General features: G+C 42.4%; 1 protein-coding gene across 12 annotated transcripts in view; it reads left to right on the top strand.

Moving 5' to 3' along the window:
* Window positions 1-19,176, top strand: part of LOC308581527 (contactin-4) — a 527,693-nt gene that overhangs the window by 421,402 nt on the left and 87,115 nt on the right. For all 12 annotated transcript variants that reach the window (XM_081184014.1, XM_081184021.1, XM_081184022.1 and 9 more), the window contains 2 exons: window positions 1,572-1,701; window positions 15,923-16,073. In XM_081184014.1, coding sequence (XP_081040140.1) covers window positions 1,572-1,701; window positions 15,923-16,073 — 281 coding nt within the window. The remainder of the gene's footprint in view (window positions 1-1,571; window positions 1,702-15,922; window positions 16,074-19,176) is intronic.

The raw sequence follows: 19,176 nt of genomic DNA on the forward strand, positions 1-19,176 counted from the left end.
TGTCCCATTGCAGACTTCCTTCCCTGCTGAGTGAATGTCACAGAATCACCTTGAGCTTTCCTTGTAGTTAAAACAATGACACTTCAAGCCATACTTTTCAAAGGCAGAAATTACCCTCAGGCACCTAATTCCCAGCCAAATGTTCAATGAAAGTTAGGCATTTAAGTGCCACTTTCTGCCTTTGACAAGCGTTTCTCTGAATCAACTGGAACTTAGAAGCTGTGGGACTCATTTCCAGAGGACATTTGCTATGAGAAGAAGGGTACATAAAATGGCTGTATATTTTTACACTCTGTACAACTCTGTAGGGGAAGGAAAAGTCATAATAGAAACGGTAGTTAACTGTAAGTGTGAACTGTGAAAAGAGTGCATGGGAATATACTTACTCAGGCTGTATAAAACACCTTCCCTCCATTTCCATTTTTGAGCTTCTGATTTTTAATTGAACTTTATGGGAGGTAAACAAGCCCTCTGGTCTGTAATAGTAACCCCATTCAACTTCTTCAGATCTCTGCAAGAACTGACAACAAGGGAGTTGACCTACCATTAGCAGTGGCAGAATGAACTGCCTAAAGATTAATGATCTATGGAAAAGGAGGAAATCTCATTAGCACCCTTTCCATTCCATGTCTCACCAGAGGAGATCCTTTCGGGCCTTGAATGTCTCAATTATATAGGCAAACTAGGCAAATTATTCACTCTCCGTTATCAGAGTGACCAGCTTTTTTTTTCTTAACCTGCTCTTTGATGAGTTGCCTAGATTCAATCAAGCTCTAATAAAGATTATGCAAACATAAAATTGCAACCCCACAGCCAAGTAGAAAGTCGGTCAGTTTTTAAAAAATTATATTAGTTATATGTTTCGTTGTTAAAAATACACCCGGATGCCTATTGTACACAATGCTGTACTGATTAAAACTGATAACGTGAGTTCCATATCCGTAGGCTGACAAATGATTGCAGGGTCCTTTTGTTCCACATGCTAATTTCACTTGCTTCATGCTGGTCACTAGCAGATGGTCTTGAACTTAAATCACATTAGACTAAAGTAACGATCGCTAAATGATTAACATTTACATCTTTAGGGTTTAGGGGTTTTTTATTTTTGTTTTAATTCTGGTGGGGTGAACTGCATACAATAGCTTTGCAACACTGAATGTGATTACTGTTCCCATTAACCTTCAAGGGAGCGGAAAGCTAATAGTTCTGCTGTTCGAAATCTTCTGAAGAACTTGCCTGGCATGATTAAACCATAACGCACTACAGGACAGAAGCAGTATTAGTTGCAAGTTTATGTACTTGAAGATACTATTAATCTAAATTGGGGAGGGGGTGATATACTGTTTAAATGGCATTTACCAACTACGATATTGGTTTCCTCCGTTCAGCAATTAATACGATATAAATTATTTATCAATAGATGACATCATGTAAATTGTTCATAAACATGCATTTTTAACATCAAAGTTGATTCCCCCTGACAGGTTAAAATAAATGATATGCTTGCAGCAATGCATAAATTCTAAATATGAGCTTTTCAAAATTGTGTTGTGCCTTTTGCTATTTTGCAGGAAAGAATCTTGATAGAACATGGGACGCTCACCATCACCAGTGTGAACCTATCGGACACCGGCATGTATCAGTGTGTGGCAGAAAATAGACATGGGACCATCTATATCAGCGCAGAACTGAGCGTAATTGGTGGGCTCCTTTTACTTAACAAATACTGAAAAATACATGTTGGCCTGTTTTGCTGCCTCTAACGAAGTCCGCAAATAACTAATACTTACCGTATTTTTTTGCTCTATAAGACTCACTTTTTCCCTCCTAAAAAGTAAGGGGAAATGTGTGTGCGTCTTATGGAGCGAATGCAGGCTGCACAACTATCCCAAAAGCCAGAACAGCAAGAGGGATCGCTGCTTTCGCTGTGCAGCAATCCCTCTTGCTGTTCTGGCTTCTGAGATTCAGAATATTTTTTTTTCTTGTTTTCCTCCTCCAAAAACCTAGGTGCGTCTTATAGAGCGAAAAATACGGTATTTTTATCAGAATTTATATCAGTCTAGGCAAAAGGCCCACTCAGAGCAGCTTTAGCTCTTGTCACAATGATTGTCTGCGTACATGAACAAGTCATAAACACTTCATATTTGCTATCATCATCATCATTTTGCTTCAGCTGTTACAAATACATACTTTGGAGGGGAGAGGATAGATGATTTTATGCATAGTCTAGGACAAGAATTTGGTGGTCAAATTGTTCAGTTGCTTAGAGCATGGTGCTGATAATACCAAGGTTTCAGGTTTGATCCCCCATATGGGACAACTGCATGTTCCTGCATTGGACTAGATCAGGGGTTGTCAACCTGGTCCCTACCACCCACCAGTGGGCGTTTCAGGATTCTAGATGGGTGGTAGGGGGTTCTATGGCACAAGCTGAATCCTCCTTCCATCAAGCACCGGTGGGCGGTAAGGGAATTTTACCATCAAGAGCAGCAAGAATACTCATCGCAAAGTATTGGAAGACACAAGATCTACCCACTTTGGAAGAATGGCAGATGAAAGTGATGGACTACATGGAATTGGCGGAAATGACTGGTAGAATCCGAGACCAGGGAGAAGAGTCGGTGGAAGAAGATTGGAAGAAATTTAAAGATTATTTACAGAAATATTGCAAAATTAATGAATGTTAGAATGATGTTTGATTGAAGTTAAGTGGCTTCTAGCTGTAATGTTATAAAAGAATATGGAAAATTGGATTTCTAAATAGGCAAAAATTTAATGTTACAATATATTAAGATTAAAGACCAGGATAATAAGGAGGGAAAGAAATTGCTGAATTAATTAATTAATTAATTGAATTGGAACACAAAAAAGGGAGGTATGAGGAGGTCAGGGAAACAAGGATATTAATGTAAGATATGGAAAGATTGATTTTTTTATTTTTATTCCCCCCCTTTTTTCTGTAAGTGTACTTACTTTTTTTATTCTGTATTTTTCTTGTATTTTTATTTTTGTCTTTTACTTTTGTATTTATTGTTTTTATGTAATTCCTCTTTCTGAAACTTTAATAAATATTTTATATAAAAAAAGGAAATTTTACCATCAAGAAAGACGCATTAGTGGGCGGTAGGTATAAAAAGGTTGACTACCCCTGGACTAGATGATCCTCAGGGTCATTTCCAACTCTATGATTCTATGAATGACCCAGATTTGAACTTCAGGGAACATAGGCATATTACAGAGGATTATGGGGAAATGTTCTAGGACAGGGATTGACAGATTTCATTTTTGCAAGATCTTAATACAACTTTAAGGCACATCAGCCAGATTCATGTGCAACAGAAACTGGGGGGGGGGGGGAGAGAATAGGCACTTTTTCCGCCCTGGAAATTATTTTCAGTATCAGTACTGAACTTCCTGCTCCTGGTTCCCCCCGCCCTGCACCCACACTTTCTTAATTTCAACAGCCTAACTTAAGAAAGGAGAAAGTCATCTTTGTTAACAGCTAGAAACTTTTACAGATCTGTTGCAAATCATTCAGAAGTCATCCATTGCTAGTATTACTAGTTTTGTCCAGTAGAAACATCACTCAGTAGTAACTGTATGTGGTATAAATAGAACATTCTGCATTTTTTTTTTTTAAATTTGGAAAATTTATAAACAGATTGATCAAGAAGTTCTCTAAGTAGTGTCCAATAGGCCAGGATTTCCTGGCTTGGTATAGCTGGTTCTTATTTTCTCCTGTGCATCCATATCCAAGCTGTTTGGTCCATCTGGAACTTAAGCATGGGGAAGGGCTATAGCTTGCTTCAGTCCCTGGCATCTTCAGGCAGGACTGGAAAAGTCTCCTATCTGAAACCCTTGAGACAAGCTGCTAGTCAGTGAAGACAATACTGAGCTAGATGGACTCATGGAATCATAGACTTGTAGAGTTGGAAGGCATCCTGAGGGTCGTCTACTCCAACCCACTTCAATGCAGAAATCTCAACTACATCCTACATGACAGATGGCCACCCAACCTCTTCTTTAATATCTGCAAAGAAGGAGAGTCCACCACATTCTGAAGGAGTCTGTTCCACTGTCAAACAGCTCTTACCGCCAGAATGTTTAGTAATAATCTCCTTTCTTGTAACATGAAGGCATTGGTTCGAATCTGGAGCAGGAGAAAACAAGCAAACCCTTTAGATATTTGAAGATGGCTATCGTATCTCCTCTCAGTCTTCTGTTTTCCAGGCTAAACATACCCAGCTCCTTTTGCCGTTCCTCAAAGCCTTGGTTTCCAGACCCTTGATCATCTTGGTCACGCATTCCAGCTTGTCAATATCCGTCTTATACTCCTAAGTCAGCTTCCTGTGTTCCTAGACCTCCTAGTACCTTCTATACAGTATTTTTTTCTGTGCAGTAAATCTGTAATTACTCCACTCTTTACACACTGAGGGGATCCTGAGTTTTAGACCTTCTGATGTGGGCATTTCACATTTTTAAGAACTTGAATTGTGCCACAGAGTCTTGCTTTAAAAGCATATTCAGGACTTGACTGCTACAGGTCCTCTTTTGGCACTCCATTCCCATCCCAGTCTCCTTATGCCTTTTTGTGAAATGAAAGAAGACAGCCTTTGGTGTCTGAGTTCCTCTCAGCTGTGCATTACAGCGTGGTAGCACTGACTGAATCATTATTGAAGAAACATGGAAGATTGCAAGTCTAATTACCTTGCTTTTTAAAATAAAAAAGAGGGGGTAAAAGTGAATGCCCCACAACACAGTCTCTCCACCTGTTATGGATCATGCTGTTCTGCTGGGCCAAAGAGAAGCGGTGACCCTCTCCTTCTAGATAATGAGCAGTAAGGATTTCCTTTATGTCCACTAGTGGCTGCTTATTTCTCTTTAATAATGTTCTGTAGAAGGTGCTTTAAGTCACATGTGCATGTGTGGTGGAGGCAGAAAGAAGCAGTTTGGATTTGGACAGAGAGTGAAAACGCATTTCATAGTCCCGCCCCCACCTCCCCAACCAGCTAGCAAGAAGTAGCAACGGGAGGTGGCTAGAGTGCTGTTATATCTGCTGGGGACTGATGCTGCTTTTGGTCTGGTACTGCCTTTACAATTTCTTGCTTCCCTCCTGGCCAATCTGTATATTGGAAAAAATAAACAGATATTACAAAACATCCAAAGTCTTCAGTAGTCTCTCCACACATGGAATCTAACATTGTAAATCCTGGAAAAACACAGAGTGCAACATAGCTTTGATCCATGATCTGTAGCCAGCATGGTGTAGTGGTTAAGAGTGGTGGACTCATAATCTGGTGAACAGGGTTTGCGTCTCCGCTCCTCCACATGCAGCTGCTGGGTGACCTTGGGCTAGTCACACTTCTTTGAAGTCTCTCAGCCTCACTCACCTCACAGAGTGTTTGTTGTGGGGGAGGAAGGGAAAGGAGATTGTGAGTGACTTTGAGACTCCTTAAGGGGAGTGAAAGGCGGGGTATCAAGGCCAAACTCTTCTTCCGTGGGTATGCCTTTCTAGTGGGGTTTCCTGAAACTTCCACAGTAGCAAAAATGTGGATGTGACGTGCATTCACTGGCTATCTAAGCTTGATACAGTGGTGCCTCGCAAGACGAAAAGAATCCGTTCTGTGATTCTCTTCGTCTAGCGGTTTTATCGTCTTGCGAAGCAAGCCCATTGAAGGATTAGCGGATTAGCGCTATTAGCGGCTTTTAGCGGCTTATCTGCTGATCGGATCAGCTGATAAGCGGCTTAGCGGCTTAGAAAAGGGGGGGAAGGAAAAAAACCCAGCAGGAACTCGCAAGACATTGTCGTCTTGCGAAGCAAGCCCATAGGAAATTTGTTTTGCGAAGCACCTCCAAAACGGAAAACTCTTTCGTCTAGCGAGTTTTCCGTCTTGCGAGGCATTCGTCTTGCGGGGCACCACTGTACATGATCAGAGTCCAGCATTCATCTCCACAAGATGTAGTGATGGCTTCATGCTGACGTGGGTTTTAAGAAGCAAACAAATGGGTGAGCTGTGGGTAAGATCCAGAGGAGCTTCCTCCAATAGAGAAGACTTAAGATCTCAGAGCACATAGCATGTAAGCCTTTTCTGAAGGATAGCAGTATTTCTAATTAGCAACACACACACACACACACACACACACACACACACACACACGCTACCTCACAGGAGCTGTGGTTTCCTACCAGTGTGCACTCTCTAGTTACTGACTGAACTATTCTGATGTGACAGAAGCATGTAGATTTAAGGTGCCAGAGTTCTGACTTCAGATTTCCCTCCTCCCCCACTAAAATGATAGTTCATGCCTTAACCACTGGTTAAGGGAGCATCATTAGATGCTCCCAAAGATTCTAACTGCTCAAAAGTAAATTCTCAGCATAAAACAGCCTATGTGCAAAATGTGTTGTGCATTGCTGGTAAGGAAGAATTCGGAAAAAGATGTAATACATAAAGATGTGAGCATTTTCCCCAGCTTCCCTTGGTGTTACTTGACCTCTGTAAGACCTTCATCGTTAAGTCCTTGTCCTCAGCCACTCTTCTACATTGGCCCATATGAGGGGGGAAGTGTAGAAAGTCCTGTAGTGGATGGCAGATCGGTATTATCTCTCTCCTTAGCTTTCTTTAACAGTTTTTAAAGCTCTCTGCCAGAGGCGGGGGCATAGTTTCTTTTAACAGCCTCCATCGGGAAGCTGGCATTTCCTCTCTCCCCACCTCATAATGTCCAGGATTTAAGTGTTATTCTAGGGTGTTCAGGGAGTGGTAGTGTCTACCCTGCTATGGTTAGTTGTGTTCTTATCTACTTTTAGCACTGCTCCCCCCATAATTTCACAGAAGTGTATTCCCACCCCCCATGCCATGCTGAAAATTCTCCTTCTGCATGGTGAAGGGGCAGTAGGATGTCTGCATGGGGTTCCTCATGAGCTGAACATCTGATGACATAGAATCCAGCTTGCATCTGATGACATAGGAATCCAGGCAGCCAGCATGGTGTAGTGGTTAAGAGTGGTGGACTCGTAATCTGGTGAACCGGGTTCGCTTCCCCGCTCCTCTACATGCAGCTGCTGGGTGACCGTGGGCTAGTCACACTTCTCTGACGTCTCTCAGCCTCACTCACCTCACAGAGTGTTTGTTGTGGGAGAGGAAGGGAGAGGAGATTGTGAGCCGCTTTGAGACTCCTTAAGGGGAGTGAAAGGTGGGATATCAAGTCCAAACTCCTCTTCTCTTCTTGCATAGAAGACTACCTTCCTTGAAATCTATGCACAAAGGCTGCAGAAGTCCACCCTTGGTGTTTGCAGGTTGAGGGCAGGGCCAGTGAAACATGCAACAAGGGCCAGTGAAACCAGCAGCATGACCCCACTGCCCTTTCTATGGTTTAGTGCCATAGTATGAACTTGCAGTGAACCAGAAACAGAACCTTTTAATACAGCCAGCATATAACCTTGCTCTGTAATCTGGAGCTCTTATCTATGAGACTGTATACAAGCAGAAGAAACAATGACCAAGAAACTGACCTTGAATTGGGTGTTTGTTTGATAACGTGCATAATTTTTAGCCACGTGTCTGGTGTTCACATAAAACATTGGAACGAATCATGTTATGATAGGTGCAGGCTTTAGTTAACACTAAACGTAACGTGTGAGTACAAATCTTGCTTTTAGACTTTCTGATGTGTCAAATTTACACACTGGGATTGTTTGATTGTAATCTAGTCCCATGTAATTCTCCATAAAACTGATGCCAATATAACGTCTTTGGATCAAGATAGAAGACTTCCAAAAATGAGTATGTCAAATTGCCCGTCCCTCTCTCCTTCCTTACCAAAACCATCTTTCTTTTTTGCTGTCACCAGGTGTTTTGCTCCCTTGTACTGCTCCAAGAAACCTTTTGAGAATCAATATAGATATCCGAGCAGTTTAGAGGCCTTGATTTCATAGGCATGGTAACCGTCAAGAACTATGTTGTCAGTTGCCCAATATTTTCTTTTTAAAACAGTTAATACAATTTGTGAGTAGATAGCATTGTGTCTGATATATTTCAAAGAGAATGTTCAATATTGTAATTTTAATCTCTTCTAAAGAGGAAGGTTTAAGGTGTTCCTTGAGCAGCCAGTGTTTGGTTTTTGCTGGGCATTTTTTTATTAAAAAGGATAGATGCCTACAAAGTGGTGGGGGAACACCCCGAAATTATTGCTGCTGGAGGAAAGAACAAGTAACATTCAACAAATTAGAATCCATAGTGGCAAAATCTATTAGGGATGTTACCTTTCGTATAAAAGAAATCCAAATAAAGCCATAGATTCTTCTTTAGGCTATTCAGCAGTTGCTATAGAAGTCTGCCTTACACACTGGTTACAAATTATAGTATAAAATCAAGGACTTCCAGTTTGTCTTGTACTAGATTAACCAGAGAACATGTAAAGTATATTACTTGTAACCAGAGTACTTGAAGGTTTCTGAATAAATGAGTGTAAGAGTGGAGGGAATACTTTCATGTTTCTGTGCTGTCAGAGGAACTGTGACCTTCTGGCTGCCTCCCAGTTCCATCAATAGAACAATAACAATAATATACTTTTATTTGTATCCTACCCTCCCCGGCCAAAACCGGGCTCAGGGCGGCTAACATCAAATATAAAACACTGGTATAAAATCAAGCAATAATTAAATTACCCCCTAAAAACAAGTCAGGATCAAATTAAAATCTGAATTAGATGGCATTCCGCAGGATTTGGGTTGGGAACAGTAAATGCTCATCGGCCCAACTGTTTATGCTGTTCTTATATGGGCTGGGAGGCCTCTTTCGTACTAGTTCTTATACAAAAATGGAAGGGGAGTCAGGCTGAGCCCTGACCAAAGGCCTGGCGGAACAACTCCGTCTTGCAGGCCCTGCGGAAAGATGTCAAATCCCGCAGGGGCCTGAGCTCTTGTGGCAGAGCGTTCCACCAGGCCGGGGTCAAGGCAGAAAAGGCCTTGGCCCTGGTCGAGGCAAGCCTAGTCTCCCTGAGGCCTGGGATCTCCAAGATGTTATTATTAGCAGACCGTAAGGTCCTCCGTGGGGCATACCAGGAGAGGCGTTCCCGTAGGTACGAGGGTGCTAGGCCGTATAGGGCTTTAAAGGTTAAAACCAGCACAAGTGTATCTACTGAATGACTAGGACAACACACATCTCATTCAGATGCTAGCACATATACACATAGAAAAACCGTAAAGCATGTTTGTGTGTTTCACTTTGGTTTTACATGCAAACTGTTTTCTTTATAAAGAAACATTTTTCAAACCACATTTGGAACATTCCCAATCTGTGCAGCTGCCTTTTTATTCTTGTACAGCAGCTATTAAATTCCCTGCAACCATTTCTATATCGAAAGTTTTCCTGGACGTGTAAAAAGAAATTCAAATCGGAATACCATTATATAGGGAGTCCTTTGTTACATAATTTAAACAAGTATTTGTGTACGCGGGGGGAGAGGTAACAACAACAGGTAATCACACCTTAAAATGTATTTTTTTGCCTGTACATGAGATTGACCGTTCTGTTTTTAAAAAGAAAAACTCATCTCCAATAAACAATTTTTTGAAAAACTCCTCATAACAAACAAACAAAATTAAAACTAAACAAGAGGCATCCACTAAACATGAGCAGAGGTACATGGCATTTTTCATACAATATATATCTATATTGCATAAAAAGTGGATGTGTTTGCTGTATCTTAAGACCTTAAGAATTTACCAAATCTTCTTGTTGGGATTTCTTTTCAAGGGTAGGGACTGCATAGAATGCTGAGCAGCTTGCCTTCTCTGCCCATGCCCTGTGACCCTAATTTTCTCCAGAGTCTCAGTGAGATCTTGCTTTGTCCCTTTGTCAGGCTGCCAAACATCTATAATGGTCACTGGGCACTGGAGGTATTTTGCACAGGCATCTGTCAGGGACAGTGACCTGTCACTAAAATTCAGGCCTTTTCTCTCTAGCCACTGTGCTAAGGAAAATTATTCTCAAGGCAGTAGATGATGGTCTGTTTCAGACGTTTTGTGGCAGGGCTGTATTTGAACTGGAATTTGGAAAATTGAGGAGACATGTTAGATTCATAGAATCATAGAATTGTTGGAAGGGGCCCCAAGGGTCATCTAGTCCAACCCCCTGAAATCCTGGAGTATTTTGCCCAATGTGGAGCTTGAACCCAAGGGCCTGAGAATTTCATACTCTACGGACTGAGCTAGCACTACTATGTGCCCATTGGAGTGGACAATCTCTGTTCTGCACCAGTTCCATCCCCTTTTGCTGCCAATGTAACTAGGACATCATATATCATTTATTCATTGGATTCCTTACCTGCCCTTTACCAGGTCCCAGAGCAGGGTACAGCAATAAAGCATAACATCATAAAACAACCATAAATCAAGGGAAATGCAAAATCAATTAAAAACAGTTCCATATATAAAACAATTCATATATATAAAAGCATTGAAAACATTTTAAAATAGTTCCACATGTAAAATAGTTCCAATACTTAAAAAGCTTGTTGAAAGGATTTTCTCTAAAGAAGGAATACGGATGCAGCAGGATTCCCTAGCACAGTCAACCATAAGAGCTAACAGACATTGGGCAATCTCAGAAGAATAACCATTATCAAGAGCGGTCCATCCCAATTGGTTGGCCAAAAGGGAGGAGCAGGACACTGAGAAACACTGTTAACTGTCTATCTGCAAAGAATATATTTGTCCATTGTTCTGGGATTAATCAAGAAAATTTATGGAGGATAAGGGCTGTCAGTATCTTCTAGCCATGAGGGCTAACCTCTGCCTCCACAGTCAGAATGTGTCTGAATACCAGTTTCTGGAAACTGCAGGAGGGGAAAAGTTCTGGTGAGCCTGAGTCCTCCTTGCAGGCTTCCCTTAGGTTGTCCATGTGAAAAGAGGATGCTGGATTAGATGGGCCATTGGCCTAATCCGGCAGGGCTCTTCTTATGTGATACGGTCATGTAATTTTTGCGTTAATTAAAAGGAAACTCTGACTTGGATATAGAGACCCCAGGAGTTTCATAGGACAATGTTGATGACAGAATGGGAATGGAATTCCTGTGCAGCACCTTGTCCATCCTGAAAGTATACTGGAGATGCAATGGCTACGCACTGAAACAGCATGGGCAGTGGAATGTTCAGTTGTAGGGGGAAGGAAGGATTGATTGAAATGTCCACCATCACCCTTTCTGTCAGTGGGAGCCTCCACTGGATCAGTTGGCCTTAAGGTGTCCTGCAAGAGGAGTGCTGATCCAGATGAAGGACCTAGTTCCTTAGGCCCAGAGGGTGATGCCTTTCTAATCTGAGGGATACTTCAAAAAGCTGTATTCTGTGTGCTGATAACAGACAAAGAACCCAAGCATGCTTTGTTTCTGCAAAAAGTTACTGCAGTGCCAAGAGACTTAAAATTGGATGTGGAATGAATAGATGTCCTACATATATTAAAAGTGAAACACGAAGCTGAAGCATTGCTGTCCAACAAATGCATTGCTAAGTCTGCTATAATTAGAATGTTCCTTAATTAGAGCGCTCACACAATAATGTGCTCTCCTTCATTTTGAATTAAGCAGCTATATTCTCTACTAGGAATAAGGGTACCTGCCTTTTACTGATAATTTTTAATGCAGACAGGAAATAAAGGCTTAATCATAATTCTTGGATAATATGTTCTTTGGTCGTATCATTCACAAACCTCATGTTTGCCACTTGGTGTTCAGTAGTTATATGTTTTCCGTTGTAGCAGGCAAATGCTATTACGGTCAGACCGATTACTTGCAGTGCAGTGCAGGGAACCAGATTGAAAACAAGGGTTGGTCTCTAGTTTTTCAGTGGAATTTTATTGGATTTTATTATGATTATTTATTTTTAGAATTCAGTGAGTAAGATTTCATTATGACTCTACCCTTTCCCTGAAATGCCTGGCACCTCTTCACTCATCATTATTGGTCCTGCATTTTTTGAGCACTTATGGAACTTCCTTTATTCTTCTTGTTCCATTCCTATAATCGGACCAGATTGCTACTCCTCTTGGGGAACGGAACACTTGCCCCTTCACACATCTAACATCTTGACAAATGCCAATGCCAGATCTCCTTCCCAACGCTATGCCTCGTTTCCCACCACTTCTGCAGCTGACATAATTGTTTTATTTGTGGCCTGTTCTTTCCTTTCCGTCCTTTAACATTAGATTCCTCCCTACCCCCGCCAGAGTATCGGATGATACTAGCCCAAAATGTTACTACAAACAAAATGTCCTTCCTGTCTGCTGCAACAGCAAAGAAAGTTTGAGGAGGTACCCTGAAGGTCATCAAATCCTTGCTGGATGCAGTTATAGTTTCCCTGACACGTGTCTGTCCAACTCCTCCTTAAACAGGAGAGCCCACTGAAGTGGAACGTATGTTCCACTGTTGAGCAATTCTCACCACTAGGAAATCTGCTTCCCTGGAATCGCCACACATTTGTTCTAGTCCTGCTTTCTGGAGCTCTAAGAAAACGAGTCTCCTCCACCTTGCATGTAGCCCTTCAGATATTTGAAGACCTTAATATTCTCTCATGTAGGCTAAACATACTCAGCTCTTTCAACCATAGGACTTGGTATCCAAACCATTAGGGCCATTCTCCTCTGGACACACTCTGCTTTGATGATGTGCTTTTTTATTATGTGGCACCCAGAACTGAAGACAGTACTTCAGAGGTGATTCAACTGGAGCAGAATAGAGTAGAGCTATTGCTTTCTATTCACTTTTGTAGTAGCTGCATCACACTGCTGTCTCATGTTCAGCTTGTAACAAAATAAGACACATAGACCCTTTGTACATGTAAGGCTGTCAATCCAAGCCTCCCCCAGAATGAAATTATGCCTATGATTTATTTATTTTTGTATGTATGGGGTTTTTGTGTGTGTGTGTTGAACATCTTTTGGTTGCAGGCCAGAGTTCCAGTTTATCAAGATTACTTTGAATGTTCCTTGATTCTGTCCTTTATGGTGTTATATGGTATAGCTATTAGGGGTGTGCACAGGCTCAAAAATGTGTCTTGTATCTCTGTGTTTTTTTAAAAAAACAATCAGTTATGTTTCTGAAACACTGTGCTCTGTCTGCTTCGATCTTTGTTTGAGGTTCTGAGCTGCTCTGTATAAAACAATAACAGAAACTCTGACAATGGCTTTAACTTCTCCCCTTTGAGCCAAAGTGGATGAAATTTACAGTCACAGGAGCCCCTCTTCAATGGATCAAGGCTGCCAAATTACAGATAAATAAATCTAGGAGCCTTTGTAGATGAAATAAAAGGAACTCACTTTCTTCCATAACCCATGGGGAGAGTGGGGGTTTGTCTCTTGCTCTTTCATATCTTAAAATAATTAAGAGATGGCTGAAGTGTGTATTTTCCCCCTTCCTGAGCTTGTTTGGTGGGCCTGCAGAGTTCCAGTTTTTTGTTTTTAAGATTAAAAAGCTTAAATTAAGCTTTTAGCTTTTTTAAAACAAAACAAAAAAACCTGCTATTCTTTAACAAAATAAATAAACAAATCCAGAGCGCTTTGGTGCTTTGCAGGCAACATTTTGAAAAGTCACACTTCTTGCAAAGCCCATTGACCTAAAGAAACACAGAGATAGAGGAAGACTTAGAGCCATAAGGTACACAGACTTACAGGAACAAACCACAGTTCATAGGGGGCGTGATCTGACTTGAGAGGTTTATTGACATTTATACTGATTATCACTTAAATTTGCAATCATGGTATGATGAACGTACATGGAGGTCATGAAGCTTCTAGGGCAGGGGTCTGCAACCTTTAAGGCAAAAAGAGCCACTTGGACCCGTTTCCGAAGGGAAAAAAAACTGGGAGCCACAAAACTCGTCATTATAAAAATAACTTTTTTGTCACTTTTTATTATTATTTCTTTGTTTGACCCCTCAGAATTACTCCTGCTCATAGAAATAAACATTAAATTAACAAGTTACCTTTTTGTGTGTGTGTGTGTGTTCTTCACTCCCCTTCAAAACAGTGACCAGTGTACATGCCCCCTTTCAATGTAGTGACCAGCGTACATGCCCCTTACAATGTAGCGGGCGGGCGGGCAGGTGACGTCGGGATGGTACGTGACTAACGCACGCACCACCCCCATGCGACGTCACAGCCAGTACAGCGCCTGCCACATGTTGAATGGTTTCTTTAAATGTAAAGGTTCATCATTGTTCCACTCCATGTGTATGTCTTTAAGGGGCCAGAGCAAGGGCCAGAGCAAGATAACGAGACCCAGCTTTACAGCTGTGAAACATAGCAGGTGCTGCTGAGTTGTATTTGATTAAGGTGTGTCAGCATCTGGGTGTAGTATATAAGGAGCAGCACCTAGCTCTCCCATTACCCTGGGGGATGGGTTGGTGGTTGGGTCTGGTTTGTTGATGTATTTAGTGTAAATGGAGTTTTTGTTTTTCTTATTAAAACCTTCTTTAAGTTATTTTTGAGTCCCTTTTTAATGCATGGTCTCCCCAGCAAGCTCTCTGCAGCGCTACCATACTGCAAAAAGCCAACACCACAGTGGGGAGTGTCAGGGCACACAATGCGCCTCCTCCCCTCGCTAGTATCCGCCCCAGAGCCGTGGCAAAGGTGTAAAAGAGCCACATACGGCTCCGGAGCCGCGGGTTGCTGACCCCTGTTCTAGGGAGATGTGCATGTCTCATGCTCAACCTTTCCTAAGTGGTGATGTGGAGTTCAGGTTAGCCTTCACAGGATAAGTCTCCTTTGATTGACAGGGGACTTGAGACTTACAGTGCCTTTGCAAACCAGGACCTCTAGTATAAATGTACCCTAGTTGTTCAAGATGCCACACAGACAGTAAAGGTTTTGTGAGAAGAGGTTCTTACATAGTGCCCAATATTTGTAACGTCAGTGAAATCATACTGCAGATTTGACTTGGATCTAGAGCAGTGTTTCCCAACCTTTTTTGGGCAAAGGCACACTTGTTTGATGAAAAAAATCTCGAGGCACACCACCATTACAGCCCCGTGACGTCAGCGCGCAGCGTCACGCCGGGAGGGACGCACGAAAGTGTAAGTTTCAATTTTTTTCCCTCCCCCTTGCTGGGGAACCTCCAAGCTTTGGGGGTGGGGGGGAGGAGGCAGCAAAGCGAGGCAGGAAGGAGAGCGCGGCTTGGCTGGGTGAGCTTTGGCAGGGGCAGGGAATGAGAGCCGCGAGGCGGGCGCTGCGGACGGAGGCGCTGCCCGCCGAGCTCGCAGGCAGCCAGGCAGGCAGACGGCGAGAGCCCAGCGCTGGGCGGCCTCTCCTCGCCGTCGCCGCCCCGCCTCTCGCCGCCCAACTCGCCCGCCTCCCTCCAGGCAACATCTCGCGGCACACCAGGCAACATCTCGCGGCACACTAGTGTGCCGCGGAACAGTGGTTGGGAAACACTGATCTAGAGGGAGGTGATTCTCCCTTCTTGCTTCAGACTGCTTCCCACCAAATTTTCAGGTTGTTCCAGAGACCTCCTTCAGGAACAGCTTTACAAGGGGTGCAACATGATGGGGAATTGGCAAAAAGCAAGGTTCCCTCCTTGCACAGAAGTGCATCTTGGAGTGCAAGCCATTGTTTCATTTATGTGTTTGCTTAAGACATCTGCTCTTGCAGCCAACATGGTGCTCTCCGATGTGGTACCCTTCAAAGTGGTTAGACTACAACTTCCATCATTCCAGTCCATTCTCCATGTTGGCTGGAACTGCTGGGAGTCTAGAGAGCACCAAGTTGGTTATCCCTGCTTTAGAGGCGCCATTATGAAATGTACTTGTGTGTGCTGTACATGATCAGTAGTGAAGAAATTCAGCTTTTTTTTAAAAAAAAAATGCTTTATTAAAAATGAGTTGGATAATACTTCTCATGTGTTCTAAGCCCTTTTACCTATTGTCTTTCAGCTGTAGGTCCAGATTTTTCAAAAAACTTCTTGAAAAGGTTAACTTTTGTCAAAGTTGGTGGTGACGCTTCAATCGAGTGTAAACCCAAAGCTTCTCCGAGGCCTACCTTTACCTGGAAGAAAGGAAGAGAGATCCTAAAAGAAAATGAGAGGTAATCTTTTTTAAAAAAAAAAATCTACTGCTTGTGTTTTGTGACTGCTAATCTTTTTATATCTCCCATGAATATTGGTTTGACAATGATTGTTGTGAAAAGCTCAGGTGTTTGCTGTTAAGGGAGAAGGAAACCCTATTGATTCCTAAGTTCACTGTACATCACCTGCCTCTTCATATAGTTTAAAGAACAGTATTTTTGTTTTGACTAGCTCCAAGAGAATAGCTATCAAAATACCATTTTAGAGAATCCTTCAGATCATTGCAATCTGTGAGAGTCCTGGTAAACAGAAATTATTTGAGGATCAACTAGGCAATTGCAGTGTTTAGTTTGTCATTTGCAGTGGCAGGGGAAGAGGAAGAGGGAGGAGGACCTGCAGCATTGCCTAGTATTTGCAGCCTAGAATCATAGAATCATAGAGTTGGAATAGACCACAAGGGTCATCGAGTCCAACCCCCTGCCAAGCAGGAAACACCATCAGAGCACTCCTGACATATGGTTGTCAAGCCTCTGCTTAAAGACCTCCAAAGAAGGAGACTCCACCACACTCCTTGGCAGCAAATTCCACTGTCGAACAGCTCTTACTGTCAGGAAGTTCTTCCTAATGTTTAGGTGGAATCTTCTTTCTTGTAGTTTGGATCCATTGCTCCGTGTCCGCTTCTCTGGAGCAACAGAAAACAACCTTTCTCCCTCCTCTATATGACATCCTTTTATATATTTGAACATGGCTATCATATCACCCCTTAACCTCCTCTTCTCCAGGCTAAACATGCCCAGCTCCCTTAGCCGTTCCTCATAAGGCATCGTTTCCAGGCCTTTGACCATTTTGGTTGCCCTCCTCTGGACACGTTCCAGTTTGTCAGTGTCCTTCTTGAACTGTGGTGCCCAGAACTGGACACAGTACTCCAGGTGAGGTCTGACCAGAGCAGAATACAGTGGCACTATTACTTCCCTTGATCTAGATGCTATACTCCTATTGATGCAGCCCAGAATTGCATTGGCTTTTTTTGCTGCCGCGTCACACTGTTGGCTCATGTCAAGTTTGTGGTCAACCAAGACTCCTAGATCCTTTTCACATGTACTGCTCTCAAGCCAGGTGTCACCCATCTTGTATTTGTGCCTCTATTTGTGCCAAGATGGGTTTCACCCATCTTGTATTTGTGTCTCTGCCATGTTTGGGGATGGGGGATTGAGGTGATACAGAGGAATGTGTAGATTGTAGCAATAGTGCAAATAACCAAGGGATAAAAGCAGGGGGAGGGAGCTAGGGAAATAATTCAGGCTTTCAGCTCTGGATGAAAAGATGTCTTGATTCCAGGTCCATCAGGAGATAGAAAGCTGTCCTGCCAAGTTAGAAACAATGCAAGGACAGTCCTGGGAAACAAGTTTTTTTAGAGTCCAGGTCAACCCAGGGCTTGGCACTGCTTGGCCACTGAAAATTGTATTGGAGTATTGTAGGCAGTAATCCTTCTGAATCCCAATTGCTGAGGAGGACAGGAGGGGAGAATGCTGTTCCACTCAGGTCCTGGGCTTCCACAGATATCTAGTTGGCTACTATGAGAATAGGATATATTTATTTCATAAAATTTATATAGCGCTTGATCGGTAATCTCAAAGTCCTTTACAAAGGATACTGTACCAAATGGGTCTTTGGTCTGATCCAACAGTGCTCTTCTTTCTTTCTTTTTTAAAAAATAAATAAATAAATAAATAAAAATTCCTTCCAGTAGCACCTTCGAGACCAACTAAGTTTGTTATCGGTATGAGCTTTCGTGTGCATGCACACTTCTTCAGATTTTAAGTAATTCTTCTTTTAAAAAACAACACACATGCATTTCAGTTTTTGGAGAGACTTATGGTAGGCAAAAGTCTTAGAGATATGGCTATTTTGTGAAAGATTTGTCAGTATCTTTTTTGAGATATATGCCGTAATAGGTGGTATCTGGGACTGAGTGTCTGGAGAAGTAATAGGGTGTATCTTATTAGGCTGCTGGGAATCTTCCTCTGGAGGCTGCCGCTGACTGCGAAGCAGAACCAAGTGTGATGTTAGATGCTTGCCCAGGAGGCAAAGCCTATCTTGAAAAGGGAGCTTTATTGCTTTAGCTTTCTTACTCTTCCAGTGAAGCAGAGCTACTGTACACTACACCCTTAATGAATAACCTGCCCTGAAGACGTCTCTTACTGGTGCTTGAAAGCTATACAATTGCATTATTAGGAATTTTGCCCTGGGGTACAATTACATTATTGCAGTCATTAAAGATACTTCATCTCCATAATAATGGAAATCCTCTCTTGGAGGCATAACTGCATCAAAGTAAAGCTTAGAAACCTCACTCCAGAAGGTAAATTATGTATTGCCGTGGAATAAGATTCAGATATATATGTTAGAAATTCAACCTCATAAATAAAGAAAGCTCCCTGGCAGCCATTGATTCAGAAGTTCTAGGGTTTCAGGAATACCCAGTGCCTAGTATTTACTTTCAAGAGCATATCTTCCCATATGATAACATTTCTCAAACTTACGCAAACCCCTTTCCCAGCAATGATTTAAGGAATTTGGAACAATCCATGATCCAAAACCTACTTTCCTTCTAGCCCTGAACATCCAGTTTGCATATTTCCCATTGTTCTATTGGCACAATATCTCCCATCGTTCTGCACACACACCCCTACCTTAATTCTTTAGTCTCTTCCAAATTCTGACAACTTCACTGTTAGTATCTTCGCTCACAGTCAGAGGTACCTGGCCTCCCCCGAGGCAATTGAGTGAGATACTGTGTTTACCTTCCGTCTGCGACCTCCCGGCAGGCTAGGTAAACAAACCCGGCGATTCTTCTCATCAGACGTGAGATAGAACACACCCTCTGCTTCTCTGCTTCTCTCTCCCTCCCTGCATTCTCCCAGGGAGGAGAAATGAGACAGACAGGAGTCCTTTTACATGTTTTATTCCTGTCACTCAGCAGTACATAGAAATGCAACTGTTCCCTTCAGACTCCATCAGAAGAGACTCGACTCCTCCCCTGTACTTCCAGCACAGGTCACATGACACTCTGAGCTAACATCCGGTGCTCAGTACAGATAATAGGCTCCACCTTTTCCCCAG

Source organism: Podarcis bocagei, assembly GCF_964188305.1.
Source record: "Podarcis bocagei genome assembly, chromosome: 2".
Lineage (NCBI taxonomy): Eukaryota > Metazoa > Chordata > Lepidosauria > Squamata > Lacertidae > Podarcis > Podarcis bocagei.